This window comes from Drosophila teissieri, chromosome 3L, assembly GCF_016746235.2.
Source record: "Drosophila teissieri strain GT53w chromosome 3L, Prin_Dtei_1.1, whole genome shotgun sequence".
NCBI lineage: Eukaryota > Metazoa > Arthropoda > Insecta > Diptera > Drosophilidae > Drosophila > Drosophila teissieri.
The window spans coordinates 2,421,109-2,446,781 of record NC_053031.1 but is presented as its reverse complement, the minus strand read 5'-3'; the positions used below and the strand labels follow the sequence as shown (position 1 = coordinate 2,446,781).

The 25,673-nt window shown below is 42.6% G+C and overlaps 1 protein-coding gene across 9 annotated transcripts in view; it reads right to left on the bottom strand.

The window, feature by feature from the left end:
* LOC122617717 (supervillin) overlaps positions 1 to 25,673 on the bottom strand; it is a 104,798-nt gene that overhangs the window by 52,998 nt on the left and 26,127 nt on the right. For 7 of the 9 annotated variants that reach the window (XM_043793681.1, XM_043793674.1, XM_043793675.1 and 4 more), the window contains exon 3: positions 2,956 to 4,579. In XM_043793681.1, coding sequence (XP_043649616.1) covers positions 2,956 to 4,579 — 1,624 coding nt within the window. Of the gene's footprint in view, positions 1 to 2,955; positions 4,580 to 10,007; positions 10,493 to 25,673 lie in introns of those variants that run through there. The other 2 variants (XM_043793682.1, XM_043793683.1) reach the window with 1 other exon arrangement.

Genomic DNA, 25,673 nt, shown 5'->3' with positions numbered 1-25,673 from the left:
GAGAACAGCAACAAAGTCACTCCGCCGAGCAGCGAAATCACTCAAAAGCGAAAAGAGAGCGCAGCAAAATTCGCACATTTGCGCCAGGTAGCAGCGGTATTTGTCAGATACAAGATATATCTGTATATACATATGTACATATACACAAGCCGTGGCTCTATCTGCCGACCGTCAAAGAACAAAGCGTAACAAGTCTGTTATTGTTATGGATTGGTGTGACTATTGCACGCATGCGCAAAAGGCGCACTGCGCAGGTAGCTCGCTAAGAGTATCTCAAGCGAAGTATCTCGAGCAAAGTATCTCAGAGTCTGTAAATGATATCCACATTTAGCTGAGCCACTTCCTCATCCACGGCTGACAATGCATCTTTAGCCCATATCTGTTTAGCGAGCGAGTGAAGAATTTTGCAGCTTGTCGCAGACATTCAATCAAGCGCAAGACTTCGTCTAGCTGTCCGCTTTGTCCGTCAGTTTGTCAGTTTGTTATTTTGTCTATCTGTGAGTTTGCTTGTATGTACATTGTATTTCCTTTGGTTGTTGGCCAGGTAGACAGGCTGCACATTTAAATGTCGCGACGCATCAATGTCACTCTTTTTGCTTTTTCTGCTTTATGATGTCTCGTGCCCGGCAGTCACAGACACACAGATACAATATCTTTCAGTCCGTCCTTGTAGAGAGGTAGGGCATGATTATATCGATCGTCAACAAGGGGAAATCTCCGGAAGGAGTGATATTCTAGACTCGCGAAAGTAGGTTAAGGGATTAACCCAAGGAAAATAATATGTCTGACTGCGGGATAATATGCGTATGAGAAAAACCCACAATAATTGATATGAAAACTGGATAGTTGTATTGAGATGCATTCGACTTAAGGAAAGTCAGACAGAGAGTGGAAGTAGGAAGCCCAAAATAAAATCATAGAAATAATCAATTTAAGAGAAAGGGAATCGGGTTGAATTTAATTGTTTTCCAGATTTCGATACAGCAATTTCAGCAATCAACATTTGGGTTGGACTTCTTGGAACCGCTTTTTCAAGGGTATTCCCCGGGCCTTCAATCTCCGCTGTGATCATCATCATGATCTTCGTCTGCCTTGCGCTCAGTTTTATATTCTTGATGCCTGACTTTGCGCGTCCGTCAAATGGAAATTTCCATAAATTGTATAAATTGCTAGAGACACATATGACGTATCAGCTACTGGATGTCTGAGAACTTTCCAACCCGTTGGAAAATCTCAGGGGGAAAAAGGAAAAGTGATAATAACCAGTTCGTGGAGGCTGCTTTTTTTCATCCATTTTGGCGGCTGCACGTTTTATTTTTGGGAGTCGCCACAGCTGCGATGAAAGCGAAACCAGGACTAGACCATCGCCGATCTGGGCCAGGCTAACTGGCGAGCTGGCGATCTGGCCACCAACTGGCTAGCCATCGAATGGATACCCAAGCAGACGCAGCAGGTGATCGGATGACGGTGTTGACACCGCAAACGGCCCAAACGGCCAAACGGGGCCCCAGATAAATTCCCCACTTAATTGCTGTGCATTCAAATTTTTCCTCGTCGAGATTCTACATTGAATGCATTTTTAGAAAATTGTCTCTTTTGCTCTTTTCTTCCCCAATCTTCATTTCGTTAATGCTGCGCGTGTTTTTTATGAGGCATTTTTGTAGCGAAAGCCCATTGGAAAAACTTGTCGCTAGTTTCGGGTTTTCGGGCTGTAAAACAGGTGCTTTCTACGCCGGATTTCTTTCGGGGGATCCAAGGAGGAGGAGGAGGTGGAGTTGGTGGGTCCGAGGTTGGGGGTCAGTTTCGGAGACAGCAACAACAACAGCGTCAATGTGCCATTCGCTTTGATATATCACATTATAATTGATGGAACCAAACACCGGCTGCCGCTGCGAATTGCACTCCACGCACTGATGCGATTGTCGAAGATGTCGCCGCTGCGATACGATCCCAAACCGAAAACCGAAAACCCAGAGACCATTCCCAATTCCAATCCCAATCCCAATCTCAACCCCAAGACAATGGACGACGTAACACCCGACAGAAAAAAGGCGAACAATACATGGATTTCGTTTGTTAACAAGCCCCCTGCCCCTCTGTGAATCTCGATTTGTTTGGGGGCCCGGCTTAAAGCGGGCCGCCAAGTCGCATTGTATAACGCGATGTCGAACAATATGGGTGAAGATGGCAGGGCATATGGATCTCGACAAGAAAAAGGTGGCCCACAATGCCTGCAATTTGTTTTGATTGTGCGCCCAGGATTATGTCTGTACCGGCACAGCTTTAAAAACGGATTAGAGCAGCCAAAGTGGAGAGAGTTTAGCTTCGAACTAAGTTGCCGCTTTAATGAAATTATACACACAACCAAAATCGCATTACATTTGCTGTTTAATCAGCCACAACTTCCGAGAACAAAACGCTTTCACCCTCAACGGTAATCAGCCTGATGACCCTCGAGTAATTCCAATCAAAGCACACACAAAATCACAGTGGCGGTTAAAAAACTAGCACGAAATGAAAACACTCTCGTTCAGAAAATATCACTTTCTTGTCGACATTTGTTGAATCAATAAGGAAATATAACTTTTGGTGAACAAAAAACCGTCAGTCGTTGGCCAAGGAAAGGTTGTCCTGATTGCAGGCAGGCTTTCAAATTAATGTAATTTCATTACTACTAATGGAAGTGAGTAGCTGCACATACAAGTACCTATTTTTCTAGCCGCCGCTGTTCATCGATGCGTAATTAACCGGCTTGGAATAACTAAACATGGGGGGGAGTTGGACACCCAACACCTGGCAGTAATCAGGACAACGATTCCTTGGCTAACGACTGGCGAAAAGGAAACTAATTATGCGCGTAATGGCCCACGCAACAGACATAGATACATTTGGGAGGGGCTTGTGATGCTTTCGGGGATGTGGATTCCATGCGGAGATGGGGTCTCTCCGGCTTACCTGCGCGCATTGGTGGCCTGGTGGTGCTGATGATGATGAGACTTGGGTTCTACTGGCAATGATTGATGTGCATGCTGATGATCGGTGTGATGGTCGGCTTCGGGATCAGATTGATGGTGGCCATTCGCGCCGTTCACTAGCTGCGCCGCCGGGCAGAGCCCATGGCTCCAGCGTTCCAGGGTATCGTAGACATCCTCCTGCCCGAACTGGGTGGTGCTGTCGCACTCCTCGATCTCCAGGTCGTGGTCGCCAAGTGTGTTTCTGATGGCAGACAGCGGTACCTTGGGGGGTTCCACAAACAATCGATTGGTATTCACAGGCTCGCCGGCATCATAGCTCTGCACTTCCTGGGAAGCGGATGCCGTGATATTACGGACTGAGGGCTCCAGACTCCTGGCCAGGCGCAGATTCAGTCGGTTGGAGGACGACTCGAGGGAGACATCACCCGAGAGTCCCTCCTCGGGTGGCAGGGAGGTGGCCTTGGCATTCAGATTGGTCACCTTGCGACTGGAGTGCAGATTTCGCAGCGATCCCTCTTCATCGCTGCTGCTGCTGCTGCCCGCGGGCAGCTCCTTGGATGCTCCAAGCACAAGGTGTTGCTGGTGTCCCAGCTGCTCTTGCTGTTGTTGCGGCTGTTGCTGTTGCAGTTGCTGCTGCTGCTGCGGTTGCTGCTGCTGCTTGGGATTGCCGCTACTGCCGCCCGAGTTGCCGCTGCTCATCGGGGGATTGAGGTAGTGATGGTGCAGGGGCCAAAAGGTCGCCAGCTTGTCGGTTGTGGCCTTAGGCTGCTCCTGATCCCTCTTCTTCTCCTGCTCGTTGCTGCTGCTGCTGCTGCTGCTGTTGTCCAGGTTCTTCTCCTTGCATATTATGTCGTAGAGGGCGCTAATTGGACGCGATTCACTGCGCACGCGCACCGCACGCCGAGATCGACTCTGGAAACGCTGCTTGTGCCGACTGTTGCGACCGGATCCGCTGGGATTAGCTACGGTTGGTGGTGGACTAGCCTGCACTACGGGATTACAACTACTGATGGTGGTGGTGCTGGTGGATGTGATGGGGGAGTGACTGGCGACAACGGGTGGCTGCTCGCCACCTTCGTGGCCGAAGGGAGGTTCACCTTTGGTAGGGCTCGCAGATCCCTGAGAGTATCTGAAGAAGCGTCCCTCGCTGCCGGTTCGCTGCTGACTCCGGCGGAGTCTTGAGTGGCTGTCGCTGGACGCAGAGTCGCCACGAAAAAATGTTCCCCTTGCCGGATTGCTTATGGGCAGCGGTGGGTCCTTCGTGGCCGTGGAGCTCTTCGGAAACGATCGCTGCTCCACCAGCTGGGTGCTCGGAGTACTGTAGACACTTCGATAGTTCTCGTTCAAGGCGCCCACATCCGACGCATTCGGCGTGTGGATCCTCAGCTGCAGATCCGTGTAGTAGGCGGGCGTGGTGTGGTGGTGGAAGTGCGGATGCTGACCACGATACGACTGGAGTGGGACACTCTTCTGTGAGCTGGAGTCCTCCGAGTCCTTGGTGGTCTGCTGCTGCGGTTGCTTCTGTTTCAGCGGCTCAGGTGGCTGGCAGCTAGTTTTGGCAGTGGCAGGTGCTGTGGATAAGTCACTTGAGGCCGCAATGGTTTCTGCAAATGAGAGGGAAAGAGAAGCGTGAGTGAGAGTGGGCCAAATGAGAAGTAAAGCTAACTCAATTCCCCCAATGGCATTTCCGCTTAATGCAGCAAGATGTCCCCCAACTGGGAGATTATTACACTTAGCAAAATGGAATAGAAGAAGTAGTTTTTGTTAATAAATATTTATTAAGTGAAGAATCCGTACATCATAATATTGTATCTTTAAATCACAGGGTGGATAGAAGAAATAGTAGTAAAATATTCTTGAGTTATAAGAACACCTATGAAGGCTCCTAAAAGTATGCAGTGATTAAATGCATTGTCTTTCTGATTGCATATTTTTAGACACCTTCCTTACTTTTATTAATGTACACCCATTGTATTACCTACATTCAAAATTTGTTTCTTTGAGTGCAAAGTTTCCCTCCTCTTGGCACCCGTGTGTTTGCTTTTCTAATTCACTTTTGCCGCACCGCACTTGGCGCGTAAAAAAAGCAAATCTTGGCAGCAATTAAATTGCACCTGAGCACTCGGATTAATATATTGCATGCTCTACAGCCAACCCAGAACGCCCCCTCATCTTGGACCGCCCCATCCCCATCCCCACCCACTAAACACCTACAACCATGTCAAGGTGAGGTGAGGGTTGCCTGCTTTTTATAGCCAGGCATCTGCTCTGCTCTGCACTGGCAATGAGTGCAGGTTTTTGCGGGCCGCGTACTTTTGGCAGTGACTGTAGATGTAAATGCAAATCTCATTTGACAACTGCCAAGGCATGAGCGATTAGTTATGCTCTCTGTGTGGGGTAAAAATTGGTAAAACAGGGAAGCACACACGAGGGCCTAATTAATCGCATAAGTGTAAAGGGAACTCAAACGGAAAATTTGGCTATTTCGTTACAGAAAGTAATGCAACGTGTTCTTTCATATAAACCACTTATTTGACAGCTGCTGCGCACATTTCAAATGCCGAGAGCCCAAATGGAATTTCACGAATGTGCACAAATAAAATACCAGCCTTTTTGGCCAAATGCTGAACAAATGCAAAGAGCTCAGCGAATTTTTTGTGCCTAATTTATTACGACAGGCAGTCAAAAATGAGGAAAAATTATACAAATACAATTAACAGGCAAATAAGAGAGAGTGGGGAGTGATCTGTGGGATATATTTGGCCAGCAATTACGAGTGCCCAGTGAAATTCAAATATTGAAACAGTTAGCACATCTCAAGAGGGCAAATAGTAGTACAGTAGTAAGATCGCATATCTTATCAGACGTCGAGAGCAAACAGCCACAAAGCAAAAGTCAATTTGTCGATCGGAAAAATAGAAGCACAGAAAAGAAGCCGGTTTGCGGTTGAAACAACATGGCTCGCAATTAAGTCAACAATAATAGAAAATTATACAAAATTATATATTTAGCGTTCGTCGAAAGATACATTTCAAGTCATCAATAATAAATAACATTTTGATCAACTGTGAACTACACACAAATGTTTGTAATTCAATTAGAAGAGAAAAAGCAGACGAGTGTGGGCGAGAATGTGTCATAGTTTAAGCTTTATAAACAGTCAACTCTCATGCCCCTGAATCTTCCAATCCGAATAAGCCCCCTTTAATGCCAATCAGAAAGCCCTTTAGGCTTGTTTAACCCCTATGTTGCCCCTGCTTTCGTGCCACATCCCACGCCCAATTAAAAAGTAAAACAACATGTTGCTAAGCGCCATTCTTTTTTGGCTCTCTTAATTAGTTTAATGTTTTTCTTTCGTTTAAATGAATTTCTGCCTGAATTCTTTTCAGCAAAATCGCATGGGATTCCTAGTTGCGTCTGTTTTTTATCACCTGAGAAACTTTTCTGTGCCAAGTCAAGTGCAAGAATACATTTTAATTGGCAATTGTATGGCGAACCGTATAAAGACGACAAATCTGGTGGGAACTGCGCACGTGTTAAGCCATTTTCTAAGAATCGCAAATGCCATGGGGTGAAAACTGCATATGTAGTTCGGTGAATCGAAAGTATTTGTTACTATGTAAGGAGGATGTTTCGTTTTATATTTGACATAAACAAATATGGAATTTATGGGAAAATTAAGCACATTTTCCCCGGCCGTAAAACGGCGAATGTGTATAAGAGAATATTGAACTCAAAGATAAACACAAGACTTGCACACCTCTCGTGCTTATCGCTGGCCAATTTCCTTTCCGGGAAAAAACAGAAATAATTGAAAGCAAATATTCGCTTTGGTTTTTGTTTTGCCAACATGCCAACACACAAAGATGTGAAATGTTTAAAGAAAACAAGTCGAAAAATGGCATTCTGGATGACAATGGCCGAGAGTTGAATGTACGCAGCTCAATAGGACTGCTTCGCTGTTGGTATAAAAACATTTCGTTCATTTGTTCACCAAAATATTATACTATATTTCCCGAATGCATTTACGCAATGCCTAAATCTGGCCATAAACAAATTGCAAGTGAAAATCCTGCACGGCAAGTTGCCAGCGTGGGATTCTCCAACATATATGAATGGTTTGCATGCCAAAATCCAAATTCAAACCACAAAAATAAATAAACCAAGCTATTGGCACGTTGCCTTATGGGTTATACGAGAAAAGCGATTTGCAAACAGCTTTGGCAAAAAGATTTCCTACGGCCAACGAAACTTTGACTAATTATTATGGGCCGTAAAAACAGCTGGGAGTTCGAGTAACCAAAACGCTTCCATAACCAATAACAATTACACATCCAACACTAAAAAACACAAAACACAAGAAACAGCAGATGCAATAACAAAATGCTGTCAACATTTTTGCGGCTTCTTTGCGTTGAATTACCAAACGCTTCTGTGTGTGGCAGCCAACTCAGCCAACTGATTGATCGATTGGCTCTCGTCTTCTTGCGTCTTGCGTCTTGTGCCGCAGTCCCAGGTTGCATAATTAATAAGGGGGTAGGGCCACGAGGGGCATGAGGGGGCAGGGACAGGGGCACAGGCACGGCTTAAACTTGCTGCAAAAATATCATATTGTCAAGGCAATCCCAGTCGGAGGCAGACCAGAAAAAGCTGCACTGCTAGAAATGAGGCTTGAAAACAGTGCAGATGATTCAAATTTAGCTAGAAATGTTAAAATTATATTTGCATTTCTTATGTACTGAATTTATATCAAGTAAACGCATTTGTATTCGCATTTAAATAAGATTATTGCAATTCAAATTAAAGTAAAAGGCCGTTTTCTTTTTGCATATGTACTCAGAAAAGCCATCCAATGCCTATAAATACGTGTGTGGCTGCAACGCGGCGGAAAAAACAACGAGGGACGAGAAAAGGCAGAAGTTGAATCAATATTGAGGAAAAAACTGCATTTTACAGAAGTGGCTGCCGTCTCGTTGTTTACAGTTTGCAGTTTGCTGCTTGCTGCTTGCCACAGAAAAAGAGAAGAGGCAGGCAGCGAAATGTTGCAACGTAGTTTGGGATTATTTTTAAATGCAAGGGCAAGCTGCCCACGACCAAATGCACTCCCACCCACTCCTGCCCCCCGATGTGCCTCCCTTCTTTATGCAATGAGCACACATTTAATTATCAACAGCCAGAAAACTCCTTATCGACAACGGTCATAAAGTGGGCCCCATCTGGGGAGAATCTTGGGAAACTTTTGACGAGTGCACCATCAAATTGAGTAATTTCGTGTTTGGCAATCAAAAGCAGTTAAAAGAACGCCTGGGAAGCCGTTGATGAATGCGGATGTATATGTGTGGGTGGCAGCATCAGCAGGAAATTGGGTTAAGAAAAGCCATGGAGCGTGGGTTGCAGTGCATGGAAGTGGTTACTAAGCCAGGGTATCCCTCTTTGTATATCTTTTAATGGATAACCCTGGGCGAGTGACCCTCAATAAAGCTTGAGTCAACACATTTCTTCCACTCGGTAATCGAAGCCATAAGTACTCAGTTGTCGTGAGCTGGTGAAATTTACACTTGCGGAAAACTGCTGTTTCCCCCGATAAGCTAAGGCCCAGTCATGTCTGGTAGTGATTCCCTGTTGGTTTAGCATGCATCACTCTCCAAATGAAATGATAAGTAACGCTAATCGAAAGCTCATTTATAGATCATTTTACGATCCCACATAATAGTCACTCAACTTTTTATAATGACAATATATTTATTGACCAGAGATAGTTTAAAGCCTTACTCATTTATATTGCACCTGTCTTTTATAACGATTCAAAGTATGGTAATAAATCTCACAGCCTAGGACCACTTTCAATCATTTAGGGTAGATTACATAAATAACAAATTAATTCCCCCAAAGTAAATTACTCCACTGATAGCCATCGGCACTAATCCGCTTGGCCAAAGTATCTTTCTCGTTCGTTCTGTGCCCAAGATTGGGTAACAGGTCGTTATACACAAATGACCTCTGATTGGAACAACTTTATAAGCAGGTTGGGGAATCTACTCAGCACTTAAGCCCTTTACAATCAAATAAAATGACCATACATCAAGACTTTGAGAGAGAAATATGCAAAGACAATCGAAATGAAATAAAAGCTGGCCGGGTCCACAGACACCAACAATCGAGCGTAAAACAAAGCAACACCGCACACACCATAGACAAATGACAAAATCTTTCTGGGTCCGGGTTCGGGTAACTTGTCTCGCTTTATCACCAACTTTGAAAAAAAAACTAAATTTTTTAGACAAAGAGGGGTTGGGGCAGAAGAAAAAAGTGAGGAAAAACAATACTCCATCGGAAATTTGTTGGTAAACAATGGCAATACAAATCGTTAACAGTTATTAAACAATAATCCAGTTGAAAACAGGCGCATTTATATAGAAAATACTACAGATAGCTGGACAACTGTTCGGCTGAGCGACGCCAGCGTTTAAAAATAACTAATTGGAATGAAAACCGATTCTTTCGGGGCGGAGTCCACAAGCTGCCACAACAAATAGGGCAAAATAGTGAAAATAATGAGCAATCATTGGGAGCAATGAGTAATATATAAATACCCTTTTGATTGACATTGTATTATATTTCTTGTAAATAATCTGTAATATTGACTCCTTGTGGATTTGGGTTTGTTTCTATTTCAGCTTATACTGAAATCTATATTAGTTAAAGCTGGGCTAGAGAATGATTCAGACGACAGAAAATCACTACGAAGCAAATTAATTTAGTTTATCTGCTCATTCACAAGTGCAAATATATCTGGCCAGCGCACTGTGTATCTTACAGATCCGATCTTTCAGATTCGAGAATGATTGTGCTGCCTATTAATAGCACTTATTTTAAGAGACATATTGGTTCATGGAATAGTAGGTATCTTTCCTACTATATTTACAAAGTGCCACCCACAAACTGCCCAATGATATCTCATAAAAGAGCGGCGTATCTGACAGATACCCGCTATCAACTGCGTAACGCTGTCCGGAATGTACGGATACTAACTGCGATATCGGGGAAAATCCATGGCGCCGCTGCTTTTGCTGCCGTGTAGATGGTATGGCCGGTACTTTTCGGGGCTGTCCAGATTGAGAACACCCTCCCGTATGAGGCACTCCTTGAGGGCCAGCATTTTGTCAGCCTGGCTAAAATTGGCCCGCCCCAAAACGCGGTCGTCTAGCTTCTTGTCTCAGATCTTCTTGCGGATTTTCTTATTTTATTTTAGAAAGTAAGACACACGCGTCAAGTGTTTATTTTGTGTAAAAGCGAAACGTTGCTGGGGATTTTTTTTTCGATGTTTTTTCTTCTTTTTTTTGGGTTTTGCAGCAGCGAGGAGGCTGCACTTGAGGCGAAAATAGAAAAGCGCTTTTCACTCGCGTCAACGTTACAACAAGAGACACTCGACGTGTCGTCTTCGCTTCGCTGTTGTTTCAGCGATTTTCCCGTAGTTTCTTATTTTATTTCGAAAAATTTCCCAACGGCTTGGCCGTCCGTCTCGGCGCTAAACGATTTTGCGACTGAGCGGCGAACGCTAGACAAAAGTATCTAGAACTCGGGGCTGCCTGTGTGCGCTGCGTTTTCGTTCTTTATCTCTTACTCGGCGAAGCAAAAGAATTAAAACAAAACGCGCGCAAGTGTTTGTGCGTATCTGTGTGGCCCGAGTATCTGTATCTGTGTGCTCAGACTGCCGCTGTGTTGGGTAGCTCCGAGTAGAAGCAGCGAAATCAAAACAAAATAGCCAAAACAAAACGAAAAACGTGCTGCAACGGTAACTGCCACAAGGCGTGAAAAACCAAGATGCCGGAGATGGCACGAAAATGGACATTGGCGGGGGAAAAGCTGGAAAACTCAGAGGCCGAGATGCAAGTGTTGAAAGAATGCAGAAGCATCGATCTGCTTAGGGGTCAGTTGGGTAAATGTTGCACGGTGCAATACCATCAATTAAACTAGTAAATAAAGATTACAAATTTATTCCAACTGAATGGGGTATAATTTCCTAATTTATAAATTAGAAATATATTACAAATATTTTGGTTTGTTGGCCAAGAAATATGCAAACCGTAGCTGAGTTTTAAATACCTATGGGATTGTGAAATTTCGAATTACTTCTGCAATAGCAGATCCACGTGACACTGTGCCACTTTGCAGAATTGCGACGGGACCAACTGCAGATGGCGGTGGGGCATGTCACAATGCCACACCAGCAGTCCAATTCAAGCATCGGGAAGAAGACCTGGGGACTTGGCCAGAAGCAGCAGCGGGAGCAGGAAGGGATCGGCTCGGAACGGGGGACGCGGGCATCGTGTGCTCCACATGATGGCTGAAATGGCAGCAACTAGAAACAAAGCTCATTAAACGGCAGGAGAGCCAAAGCCACAACAGCAGCAGCAACAGAAACAGAAACAGAATTGCGGCAGAGGCATTATCTGGTTTATGAGGTTGGCCAACGGTAAACTCAACTTGGGGCGTGAAGGGGAGGGGGGCGTGGCAGGGGCTAAGCGGGATGCAAGAGCGGACACTAATGAGTGCGTGCCATAATTGGCGTAGCCCAGCTCGGAGGATGCGTTGGTTCAGCTGGCAACTGGAATTGTGGCAACCTGTTTGCGGCCAACCTGTCGTATACTTAATATTCCAAAAACAGCACACGCCGCATTGCCACTAAAAAGCCACCGAAAAGTTTAGTTTTATATATTGTGCATGGGGAATAATGTCACATTGAAAGTATTATGTGGTGTCAAAGGCCAGCAATGTTTTGCAGCTTAAACATGAATAAATTAAAACCAAATACGAATATATAACACGCATTTTGGCCAAGTGCCTGGGTAGCATGCAAAACTTTTACTTTTGGCCAGCTCGCTTTTCAACCTGTGTGACATGGACATTTTGCACTATATATGTCAGCTTTTTTTGTTCCTACTTTTAGGGGCCGTTGCGCGTTTGTGTGTGTGTGTCTTAGGGCAAATGTCAAGCGGTTTTGTGCTTGAACTTTGACCTCCCTTGTACCCCGATATTTGCATGTGAGCGAGGGCAACTTCGCTCGCTCTCCTCTTTCGCCCTCTCGTTTCTGAGAAGCGTAGGATTTCCACAATTATTATATCAATTTTGATGGCGAACCAAGGCGAAACTAGGCGTATGCGCAATCTGGCAGTTCAGGCACGTGGCTCTGGGGTCAACGTGGAGTGACGTGACCTCATACACACTCACCCGTCTATTCCACGGAGATATCGCATCGGAGCCCCGCCAACAAATTGAGTTTGCCTTTTCGCCGAGCAAAACAACACAAACTTCCGCTGTGGGTGTCAATTTATGTGGATTTTTTTGTATGACAAAAGAGCGGTGGAAAGCTGCGAAAACTTCCTGCCACTTAAGCCCGCGACAAATTGAAACCAGTAAGCGCCACCCAGCATCGGTTGCATCTTGATTTATTAAGCGAAATCATTATGTCTGGAAAACAGCCATTTGTTCCCGTGTGTTTAGATCACTGATTGCGCTGGCTCGTTTCACTGCCCACTCACAGTATTCTTGCGCGTTCATTTCCGTAATGAGTTTGCACTCCTAGCTATTTTTTACTTATTCATTACACCCGCTACACATTGTATTTACACATATTCTACAGCGCAGGTGAAAATATTAGTATTCTCGCATTTCTTGGAAATTTTATAATAATGAGACAATTATTTAAACAAATGAAGTATTATTAAAATGTGAACATATAACTTGCATGGCACTATGTGTTAATATATATTGAACTCGCTTCACCCGAGTCATGGCCAAAAGCGGCAAGTTGTTTTCCTTTTGCCAGCGCTTGCTTTTGTTGTCTTGCTATCTCGCACTGTTGTTCAACATTTATGATGTAAACACGAGGGGTGGCAGGGGGGCGGGGGAGAAAAGCGGTCCATTAGAGTGGGAAATGTACATGCACGCGGCCAGTTAATTAATTAATTATTAATTCCGAGATAACTCCGCCCGCCAGCGAGTTCAGTGTGTAAGTGAGTGATGTGAGTGAAGTGAAGTGAGCGACAGTCGAGATTTTTCGCATCCCATGACGCATGATTTATGCCAATAATTGGGTTTTATTAATATGCAGCATACGTGTCGTATGATTGATGCGCCTGCGAAACGCACTCGCGCAATTGAATAATGCATCACACGAGGTCCGTTCTATAACTCAAGTGATGTCAACTGACAAATCCAATGTACTGAGACAAAATATGTGATACAATTTTAAATTTAATATAGTTATTAAATAAAGCTGCCTTTCGCTATGACTTTTTGCCTAGCAATTTCCTCATACATCCCCAGACTGACATAAACACCAAGAAGTCGGGACGCAAGCCAAGTAAAGACGAGACCAAACAAACCATAAAAGTGTTTGCTTTTTGGTTTATCGACCTTTTCATCCATCATTGGCTTCGCCCTTTCCACTTTTCCACATTTCCACTCGCAGTTTGACAGCCACTGGGAAGTGGAAAAGCGGGGGGGCTAAAATGTGAATAACATTTAGTGGTGCAGCCACAGAACGCATTATTTAGCAATGAAAGTGGATTAGTTGCAGGCACACCTGATGCCATGCCACCTGACCGCAGCAACCTACTTTTACTCACAGACGAGGTAGGCGGCAGCTAGGAAAACCATGTCAATACTTGCCACGCCCATTTAACCGGTTTAAAAGGCGTCGAGATGAAAGCAACGACAGGATGCACGAAAAAGATGTACGATGGGCGAAAAAGTTACTTCAATTCTACATATAGATACCTAAAAAGATATTATATACATATATTTTAGTATTTTTAGGATTTGATCTTTAAGATGACACATATATTAAGAAGACATATTCCATTATTAATATATAGTTAAATCTTTCTTTTGAAACCCTCACTAGTTTTTCTTGCCATGTTCAACCAGATCCCAGTGCATCCCACCAGGAGCCTGTTTTTTTCGTGGCGTGTGGGCGGAGTGTGGGCATCAAATGGAAAGTGGGCGAGCACAAGGTCGCAGGTGGGCCATTCTGATGGCGCTTTTCACGCCGTCAAGGCTGGGATGCAGTGCAGCATGGCAGATGGCCGCGGGACAAGTAATCAACCCATCGAACGGAACTCGCTGGCCGCCGGCAGAATAACTTGGCCATCATTCAGAGTGAATGCAGCGCTTTCCAAGCTGTCATTGCAAATGCCCGCCTTGTTCGCACTTTGGCGCAATTAGCCAAGACGATTAAAGCAGCGCCAGAATGAGCAATGAGTTTGTTGTTTATACAATGTGCATGTGCTGCATGTGGATGCGGAGCAGAGAGGAGTGCACTTAGACCGACGCAAAGCGACAAGCCAGAGACACCAAATGCAGTTGCCATGACAGGCAACTCGGAAAGTAAATTAGCCGGGCAGCAAAAGCAGGGGAAAAAGCGAGAAACCCCTAGACTGAGGAAGCAACTGGCTGAACTGGCTGAAGAAATAACTTGATCAACAATGTTATAGCATAATTGCGCAGTGCCATTTAATCACAATTAAATTATATTTAATTTGCGGCGCATGGCCAGAGCAGAAGCTTTCCAGAACGGGCAACAGGCAACAGGATATCCAGGGCGAATCCGAGGGGGAAATTCTGGCAAATTGCAGCTTGGTGTTAATTTGCGCTGCCTGGCAAGTTTCTACTACCAATGATTGGAATAGGAACTTAATGCAATGTAGTTAGTATTTGAAATGGTTTAAAGACCTTTCTTTTAAGTTAGTATGACTACTTTTAAGCACGGTTTTTATTTGCAGTAAACCTGCAATGAACTCATTTCAGCTGGACTGCCACCTTGAAATCCCCATGAGTGCTTTTCTATCTGCAGATAAGCAGTCGCTGAGCTGATAACTCTTGCCCACAGATGATGATGCTGATGCTGATGGTGACGTGGATGCCATGTGGTTATCCGTTGACGCACTGACGAGCATAGCTGACACTTCACCGGCGACAGTAAATACCCGACAAAAAGAACGACAACTTTTCCTTTGAGCGCGCAAATTTATTCGTCTTTTTCGAACCGCGGCAGCGTTAAGCGAGTAAACAGTTTTTGCTGTGGGCGCCGGAAATAAATTGTGGTACTTTTTCGTTTGGGGTTTTTTTGGTTGTTTATTTTTGCAAGTTTAGGGATTAAACTATTTTGTGGGCGGCTGTAAATGGATTTTGCATAAGCCAAAGTGTTGAATAAATAATAAATCATGGAGACTGCAGGAAATGATCATATAAATGTATGGCGAACAACCGCTGGTCATTAAAGGCAAAGATTCGGGCGATGTATTAATTATGAATTTAGTTGTGTGTTCAAGGAGAGATTGCCGTGTTCAATTTCGCCATAAAAGAATCTTTTCTACATCCAAGCACTTGACAGGCAAAGTCCGATAAAGTGAGTGAGCCCAAACCAGTAGTGATGTCATTATTGGTTCGGTTTATTTATCCATGAAATTGGTGTGCCCACCTTAGCGGAAAGCACTGAAACTCTTATCTAACAGGGCGCTTTGTTGGCTCACAATATTTATTTTTTGCAACGTTCCCGAGTATTAGGGTCAAGTTTGCCCAACACATTTACCCATCTGGGTATTCGCATTTATTATTTTATTTTTTGTTTATATAGTACCATCACCATTTTCGTTATATTTTCATTCTTATTTTTCGCCTTTCTAGGCGTTTTTCCCCCAGTGCGCGAGCTGTCTTTTGTTGCTTTCAATTGAAATATCAGCGTCAATGCACGTTGCAAATTACGTGGCCCTTGAAGGTGACAGAAGTGAGAAAAGTGCTTTTTGTGATGACTAGGCGATGCATTGCACTTAGAAAAAGGAGACCCCAGGTCTCATGAAACCCGCAGTTAAAGCGTGAATTAATTGCTAAAAACAATGTTGCTAATCAGCTCAAAAAAGAAATGAATGAATTGCAAATTGAGCGAAAATCACGAGCAGATAACAAAACGTTCGGAAATGATTCATGAATGCAAGCAAATCTGTTGCAATTGGCGCTGGGCCTGGGAAAATGGTCACGGAAATGCGAAAATCAAATTTGATTGTTTGCAAATTGAACTAGGGTGCTGCTAAATAACACGATAATTGACTTGTGATGCAGCCAACCGCTGATGATGTCACCGTGAAGAGTCGGGTTCCCTTGGGCCAAGTTAAGAGCTTTTCTCGTTGAGTGAGTGAACCAGTTCTCGTTTGTTTAACATTTTCACCAACATTTTCCCACGACCGTGCATAAATTTAAGGCGCCTATCAAACCATTCGAGATAGTCAATTGGAAACAGTGCGAAATGAACACTTTTCCATAAACGGACACACACATAATTGATTGATCAATAAACTTAAATTTATATGCAAATTGTTCCAATTACGAAGCGTTAAAAACACAAATCCGAAATCAAAGTAGTTATGCAATGAAGACGCTCGAAAATGGTAAAACAAAATAAAAACAAAAACGAGAGGTAAACAGAAAAATATGCAAATTTTGAAATGCAACTTCGTTTCATTATGCTTGAATAATTGTGAGTGGAAGTTTGAATGCAATCCGAAATGAAGATGTGGCTGCCGAGCAGTGAAAGAGATTGTCTGAAACCTAATTAACAAGGCGTGACATAATAATCAAATCCGAGTAGACAGCAAAAAGATAGCCGAACCCCGTTGAGATATAGGAAATATGGACAATCTGATTGAGGTTTTATTACCACCCAAGAAAAAGAGAGAAAGCCAATGATTATTGATGTTAATGCGGTTCACACTGCTATTAAGTTGAATCGGGGAAAAACTCTTCAGAGATGGGGGTAAAATGTAGGTAAGCAGGTGAGCGATTGGCCAAAAGAAAATCTCTTTTTGAGGATACATTTAAGTTATATAAAGTAAGCCGAATTCGAAGTTCCTCTTAATAATCACCAAAGTAATCGAAGTTAGCTATAGGTACGCTGTTTTAATAACCACCATTAGCTTCATCATCAGCTGCCTGCGTGGGCTTCTGATGTCCAATGTCGCATATCGACCTGGAAGTTTGCCAACTGTGCCAAAGTTCCGACGGCGGGATGGAATGGGAAATGCAATATGAAAGTTATGCTTGCAATGCACTTACTGGGGGCGCCGTTTGGGGATGGGGGCCTTCGATGGAAGTGGGTGGCCCAGGGGCTTAGTGTGCCAAATAGTTTCGGAAGGGCAGTGAAAATATGCAGGCGGCAGGAAGTGCAAGTATGGAATTCAATTATGGCTAAGTGCCCGAGAGCCGAGAAGCTTTAAACGCCAAATAATAGAACTCTTTGGATTCAAGTTTGTGGCGCTTTTAGCAAGGAGAGTTGGGTAATCCAGATGCGGTTATAGCATTTGCTTTCAAGAACCATTATCCCCGTCATGTTACACCTATGTGAGGCCTCACCACTTGTCACTCATCTCCGACTTTCATCAATTTGTAATTCCATTCCGTTTACTCGAACCCCATTCATTCAGCTGTCAAAGAAAAGTTCATTACCAACCAACCCTTGGAGCCCGGCCGCATTTCCCTTTTTCCCAATAAGCAGGCAGAGGTGGAGGCGGAGGTGGAGCTGTCAAAAATTGTATCCCTCACACTGTGGGACAAAAGATGAGGCCACATAGAGCAAACCAAGCTGAAAAGTATCTTTGCCAGCCGTATCTTTCGATGCCACATTGACAAAGACTCATTGTCGTCGACTGCTGGTGCACGAATCATGGATGAGTGCACCCAAAAACGCCAGCCAAAAATGGCTGTCAACGGAATTCGCTGAGCCCTGTCACCTGACAGGCGATCCTGTCTTGCCCCGATGTCCTTTCTCGTCAATCCGAGTCCTCGATGGGCCCCAAGTGCTTATGGCACATTTATCTGTCCCCATATTTGTTTTGTTTGTTTACTTAATAGATGTTAGGGCTTGAGCTCTGCTTTGTATATTATTGACAGACAGAGTATAAACAACAAAAGGTCGAAGGACAATACACGGAACGAATAGTGTTCTTAATGAATTTCAAAATAATTAGTAACATATTTAGTGCAAAGTGAGTTAGTTTACTAAGTAAATCATATTCTAAAGAAATATCTTAACATGGTGTAATTACATACTTAAATGGGTTTATTTGTTAATCATTATACCAAAGGAATTTTTCCTGAGTGGAAGGACTGTTAAGGGGATTCCACTGACGCAGCCTGACATTCGTTACATTCGTCGAGAGGTGGGCGGTGGGTGGTGTGCTGGGTGGATTTCAGTGGGCGGCACGGCGGGCTTTCGTCAGTCAATTGAGCTGACAGCTCACAGGAAGCGAGCGAGGGGAAAGGGGAAGGAAATACCAGCGGAAGGAAGACACACTCAGTGAGGCGACAGTTTTACGTAGTATTTTGTACTATGCGGGGGTGGGGGGAAGTGAATCTCCATTTGCTGACGTTGAAAAGTCGCGCGTTTTGTAAATGCTATTTACGGATTTATCGATCGAATTAATACGCTTAAGTGCTGTTAGCAAAGCACGCTTTCCAAATTGGCTTTACATTTTAAAGCAATCGAATTAATCAATGAAAGTGAACTACTGACATTTGGCCTTTCGCTTGCTGCTGCCGTCGTCTTGCCAATCTGTATCTCTTCATTTGGTTTATCCTTAATATTACTCATACGCCACGTTGACGGCACACATAAATCACAGGCGCCTCAAACTTTCGTTAGCTGGCGATAGCGACAGGAAGATTCCGCAATTAAGCGGAGCAGAAAAACTCACAAGAGTGAGATTTATTAAGCGTAAGCAAGAAACCAAAAACGCATAAATTTTTGTTTGTCATAAAGCAGGAGGGCATAATCGCGGAAGAAGGCCACCACCAGCACCTTCTCCACCTCCTCCGCGTTGCCTTGGCAATGGAATAGCCAAGATAAAGTGGGTGGGTTGGGAAGTTGCTTGGGAAGATGAGCGGGTGAGCCCGACTTGAAGGTTACTCTTGGAGGAGAAAGATAACCTCCGCCAACTCGGAAAGTCAAGAAGTACATTTCGCTGGGGAAGCGCAAGTCGGGTGACCTTTAAGGCGCTGCATTTGTTGCCACAGAAACTTTCGGTTTTTGTCATGGCCAGCAATGAAAGTAAAAGGTCGCATATTGTTGGGGGAACCATTTCATGTGGAACCACATATGCTAAGGGCTATTACAATTATAATTTGGTGTAACTTATCGGGGAAAAGTTCTCAAAAGTTTTCACATGGAAATACCACACTATTAGCAAGTTATAGTAAAAGCACTGGGCTTTCAAAGTGAAATGTGGAATATTGTCAAAGTGAGATGGTAATGAAATCCAAATGATTCACAAGCGGAACCGCATTTTCTAATTTCAGCTACGCCCACACAAAAAGTGAAAGAGCGACTAGAAAGAGTACTGTAATTAAATAAATGAAAATTAAATGTATTACGGTTAATTATTGACTTGGTTGCGGCTTCGAATAATTAAGCAGCGCAGCGCTGCGTTTCCAAAAACCAGATACATCTACCATTTACGTACAGATAGCAAGATACATTCCTGCCACTGCGGTAGTAAAATTTTATGGCATTTCGCTAATGGCTGCGCAAAACTGCATTTTGTGCTGCGTTTCAGCCAGAGCAAAACACAGATGAACAATTAACGCGTTCAGTGGCAGATACATTTGCAGTTGTAAAGTCCGCCAAAAAGCAAAAACCATTTCCACAAATTCTTTTAGTTTTGTAATGCAACGAATTGATTCTAATTCTAATAATCGCAGTAATGAGCGGCATTTTTCGGCAAATTTGATTTGCAATTGTGCATTGTGCAATGCGAACAATTGAAAACAGCCTTGGACAAGAAGTTTATGAATTCAATGAAAATTGAGAAGATAAAGGTTGGCGGAAATGACAAAAGCTACAATGCAAAGCAGAAATATAAAAGCCAAAATGATGTGGGTTCCTTTGATAATGACAACATAAATAATCCAATTATAATGAACCAAACGCAAGAATGGAAATCCTATTCAGTTTACCATTGTGTTGTTTTGTATTTAGATTTAGATAAAAATAAAGTATTTTCCACCAACTATCAGTTTCTAATTAGAAAGAGCAAAACGAAAAAGCGAGCCAAAGCCTAAACTTTCCAAAATTAAACTGCAGTCGGCTAAAATGCAGTTGAAAGTTGGATTTTGCCATGGCAACAACATTTACAACAATCAAAATAGTAACAATAATAGTAGTAACAATGGAGTACAAACAACAATAAAACAAAAACAACAAAGGGCGCGCTAACAAAACGCACGCCTCAATGCTCCAAAAACAACAACACAGCTCCCCAACAAGAACGAAACAGCAACAAACAAGCAGCAGGTGACTCCACCTCCCTCCCTCTCTCCCCACTGTTTTCATCAACAACTGCGTTCAAAATAATAGTTAGGGTCTTACAAGAGATTTTGACTAAAGTTAATTTCGTTTTATCACTATTCATAACATATTGTTTCCTTTAGAAAAACCCTACAAACTATATAATATTAGACAGAGTAACCCCTAAGTAACTACTATTATTTTGACCGCAGCTGTATCTTCATTCTGAGAGTTCAGATGGAAAAAAACGCGATTCTTACGCTCGCCGAGCAGTGAATTAAATTAATACAAATTCGCGCAATAAAACGCACATGAAGAATGTGTACGTTTACATTAAAGTAGCCTAAGCTAAAAATAAAGACGACTTTTGATAAGCCGCCGACTAAAAATAACAACAAGGCAGAGCGAGCGAGATGGAGCGCACGAGAGTGACAGAGTAGGTCAGAGGCTTAGTGCCCTCTTGCTCCCTCTTTGTCGGTCAAGTGTAGATCCGAAAAAACACACCAAAAACACAAAAAAGGAAAATAAACCGAATTTAGAGCTTTCAATTTTACCGTTTAGGCGGCTTAAAGAGTGAGCGAGAGGCCTATGGAGATTTCAATCTGTCACATTCTATGTTTTCTCTTATTAGCTTTTCACACTCCAAGAAATGTGGTCTACTTTTGAAGGTTTTAAACTTTTCACAACTATTATTTCCGGAATTTACAGAATTTTATAATTATTTTATTAACAGTGTGATAATAATCTCATCAAATTGTTGCAAAGATATTTTATTTATTTAAGATTTAATTGTAATTTTCACCAACCATTTACTTACAAGTCCTTTCAACTTCCTTTTTACAAACTGCAAATACTGCTGATTTTCCGTGTATGAAATGCCGAAAATGTTATATTTATGCGGTTTTCATTAATAAACTTCAATTATATTATTCACCACATGCAGTTTTGGTCACAATTTTTTTACGGTTTTAGTTTGAGTGAATTTTTTGTTGTATTTTTCCGTACTGCCGCAACTCTAAGCGAGCATGACAATAAACGAAACAATCGGCTCGGATTTGAAACGCATTGCTAAACTTGTTTGCGGCAAGAACAACAACAACAAAAGCACACACTAGCACACGCGGCCGGAGCGGAAACTCTGATCAGAACAGCGGCAGAACTCTCCAATTGCAATTGCGGCATCCAATCGGAAGGCCGGCGATCCAACTGCGAGCAGGGCAAACAAAAGACTAAAGCCAGCTTCAAGTTGGAAGTTGCCGCTGCGCCAAAAGTTGCTGCCGTCGGGCAACAACAACGGCAACAACAACGGCAACAACAGCAACAATGGCCACAACGACAACGATCGACCGATCGTGTCTACCGATAGCAATTGTACGAGTACACCGAGCACAAAAAGGGGTCAAAAGTAATTTAATGAAGGTAAACCTATATTGGTATAGCTATGGTATCTAAATTCCCCAACCAATCCCTAATGTTTGCATTTATATATAATGTATAAGTAACTCAGATTTTAATAGCTGAAGATAACAATATTATTTACTTATTCATAAAACAAATAGATCACTCTGACAAAAATTACTACAAAATAAATTAAAAATAGCAAGTAATAAATGTGTTTCAAAGATAACACGACTATTGTCAACATTTAAGCTTGCTAAATTTAATGCGCGCTCTATTTGATAACATTTATGCATTACAGTTATAAAAGTATCTTTATTTCTTGCGGTGTATCTGTGAGTGGTACGGGGCGAGTGTGCCTGTGTGTTTGTGTGGGTGTGCGCAGTGCAAGAGTCGAAGCAAAGAACCAGCAACAACAGTTACGAGTACTGCTGAAAAGGGAAAGGGCGCTCGGCTTTGTCATTGCGAAAAGAGCGGGAGCGAGTGAGAGAGAAGATGCTCGACGACGATATATCAACAAGTCAATGCCAAATGTTTTTTTTTTGTTTTTATTACATTTTTAGTACCAGACTAATTAACCTATTAATAGGACACCCATACGGGATAGGGTCTTTAAAAGAGAATCGCAGACCAGAAGTCTCTACTTTTAGAGCAGAAATTATTATATTTTAAGAAATATATAGGTCTATACTTTCAAAAATAATAAGTACAATTGCATCATTTGGTGTTTTATGAGTGGTGTGTTGGATATATATCACATAAGCACTTATGAAGTTGAATGTGATTTCACACATGAGTTGTTTTCATTCGGTTACTGGTTTCTGTGCTTATAGATGGAAAACTGCCGATGATTTATTTGCTAACCAAATCTATATGAATTCCATTTTCTGACATTTTCGTTGCATACTTTCAGACACTCTTTTCGAGATTACAAAACATCGGCGATTCGAAGAAATCGAAGCCAGTTAACTGGGTTAAGAAAAGTAAGTGGCACATAGAACATAGAAACTATGATCTCAAAAATTACACGTAATTAAGAGCCCGAAGAGTTTCTAATTCTCGACGGACCAGTCCATCTGATTTCTTACTATTCCGCATAATGTGCAGTGATCACAGCACTCGTACCTTAATGACAGAATCTGGTGGCCAATGAACACCTATGTGTGTTGCACAGGTAAGGAAAGTTGGCAATGCAGGTGCCGTTACGAGCAATGCAATGGTCAAGAACTGGCCATGATCTCGTTCGTAATAATGATGAAAAGCGCGCCAGGCACGGAAATGCCATAGAAAATTGCTTAATGAACCGTTTCGCTGCGCGTCTGCTCCAAATGGCCATGATGGCCATAGAATCTCTTGTTCGTCACCCAACCAGTCCAATGGATCAGAGTGGACCGAGCCAATCCGAATCCGAAACCGAACCAAACCAAGTCACAGAGCAAGTTCAGTGCCATTAGGCAAACTGGCGCTGAGTATATGTATTTGCACATAGACACATTTCCACAAACTATTCCCCGACCGTCCATAAAAGTGGTTAAATATGTATAAACACAGAAACACTTCACATATCTCCCGGCGAACACGAGAATATTTATTGCGTAGGAACCGCGATACTGAATGTATAAGAAAACCCAAACTGCACACTGAATTTTCTGGATTATACCTGCATGCACTGCTCGCTTTTATTTATCTCTGCATTTTTTGTGCATTATTTTATTTCCTTTTTTTTATATTTTGCGCAGGCGGCACTTCAAATTGCGATTCGAATGGGATCTGAAATCGAAAAGGGAGCGAGATGGCTAAGGGGACGTGGATTGGAGTCGACTCGATGACTGGTGATGAGGGGCCAAGTTTAATGGTTGCAGAAGAAAAAGTTTAAGATGAGATTGCATTTGAAATTGGACGAGCCAGTGAGCCAGGTAAATCAAACCAGATGCAAATAAATGGAGGCAGAGGAAAATATTCAAAACACTTCAATCAAAGTTGCTCGGATAATGAGGCATCTATTGGAAATGCGGTGCATGGAAAAATCACAAGAATCATTACGAAATGTGAAAAGTCTGAAGGCATTTTCTCCATATATACATATTCGCTGATCTCTGTACTCAATTTCACTGCTAGAGGCGCTGCTCTTAGACTTAGTTTATATGTTCAAAACGTCTATGAAAGCCATTGAAAATTCCTCAATTTGCCAAACTGAAAAACTGACAGTACCACAAGTGCAGCATGTTTATGTGCAAATATTTTCCTTAAACGTACGTTTTATTTTTCAAGTCATAAACGCTTATACGACCTGCAGCGCCAATGGGTTTTCAATAAACGGCTCTGTTTTTATACCGCCCATAAAAAGTTAAATCGCAGTAAACCCTTAAACTCACCCGAAAACAGAAAATAATAAATAAGACCGTCGGGGCGAAGGTCGAGGTACTCAAAACTGCTCGTGACTCACCTGTAAAGAGAAGGAAAAACGGAGAATGTAAGTTATACTATTTCGGAGAATTAATCACAAATCATTGCATGTTAATAGGCGACGGCAAAAAAGTTACATATTTCAACAGATAAATTGGAGTGTTGCGAAAATGATGAAGTCACGTCGCGACTCTTGTGGCACGTGCCTCAAAAAGTAGCAAAATAGCAAAGGAGCGACAAAGCATAATTAACTAATTAATTTGCCAGACAGCCGGCAACTTAAACAGAAAACTTGAAACCGAGCGGTGGGAAAAGTGGGGGAGCTAGTTTTTTATGGGTGGGCGTCTGCTTTTTGAGCGAAAAGCAAAACTTGAGTGAGTGTTTCGATCCGGTTCCCTTGTAACTCTTTCATTTGCCATTTGCCATTCCATCGTTTGTTTTTTGTTGTTTTCTTTTTTTTTAAGTTTTTATTTGCAAACATTTCAATTGCTATTTGTCAGCGTTTTAGCTCTTTGTTTGCTCCCTATGGTTTATGCCTGTTTGCTCGCTGGCTTTTTATGACTTATTTCGCTTCGGACTTTTAATTAAAGTCCGCTTTTATGGCCCTTGCCCAGTGGCCAAAAAGTCATGTGACATCGTCGGACAATGTCCATAAAAATCTGGGCAAGGATGCAAGCAGAGCACTTGGATTACTGGCGCCTGGTGAATGATCACCCGGTTTATGCTAAACGGAAGGCTGTATCATATTTCTCTTAGCCTCGGATCAAAGAAGAATGGGGAGTCATCCGTCTCGGTCTTTAAAATGCTGTTATTATATCGTCCAAAAAAAACAGGAATGAGGTTAATCCAATTAGGCTTTGTAAGGCTCAAAATGATTGAGTAACGTTTTATGAACAAAAAGATTACCTCTTATAAAACGATTTACAAAGTAAGCTTGTTCTAACTTAATTATGTTAACAAATATTTACTCATTTACTCTCAAAAAGGTAATTCGTTATCGCTTCAGACCCATCCGAACTCAAACAGAATGCCCGAAAGTTAGATCTTCATTTAAAATTAATTACCCTCCACTGAAATCTGGGGAAGTACTACCCCAGCTATATATGAACACTTCCATCCTTCTTAAGTTAATAACTCTTGACAAAAATGCAAATTAGAAACGCAAACGGCCCGACTTGGTAGTGCAGTTTTTTGGCAGGGGAAAAACTTTCTAAATGGCCTGCCCAAAAATGTTGAATTATGTAGATTTTATACCCTTTTCGGGGGACTAAAATCGCAATCATACGCACACAGGACCCACTTCAAATGAAGGACACTTTTTGTGAGCTTACCTGCACAAGCCAGGAATTTAGCCGTCCTGCCTTTTGACCTTTAATGCCCACTAATTGGCCACGCGTTCAATATTACCAACATTCAAAATTCCTGCGTCAATGTGCGTGTAGTAAATGAGACTGGTCAAAACTGAGTTCGTGGGGCGTGTCAGGTGTATTGAATTCGAATCGAACAAACAACGTCGAACGGAAAACAAAATCTAAGGATATTCATGAAATCATAGT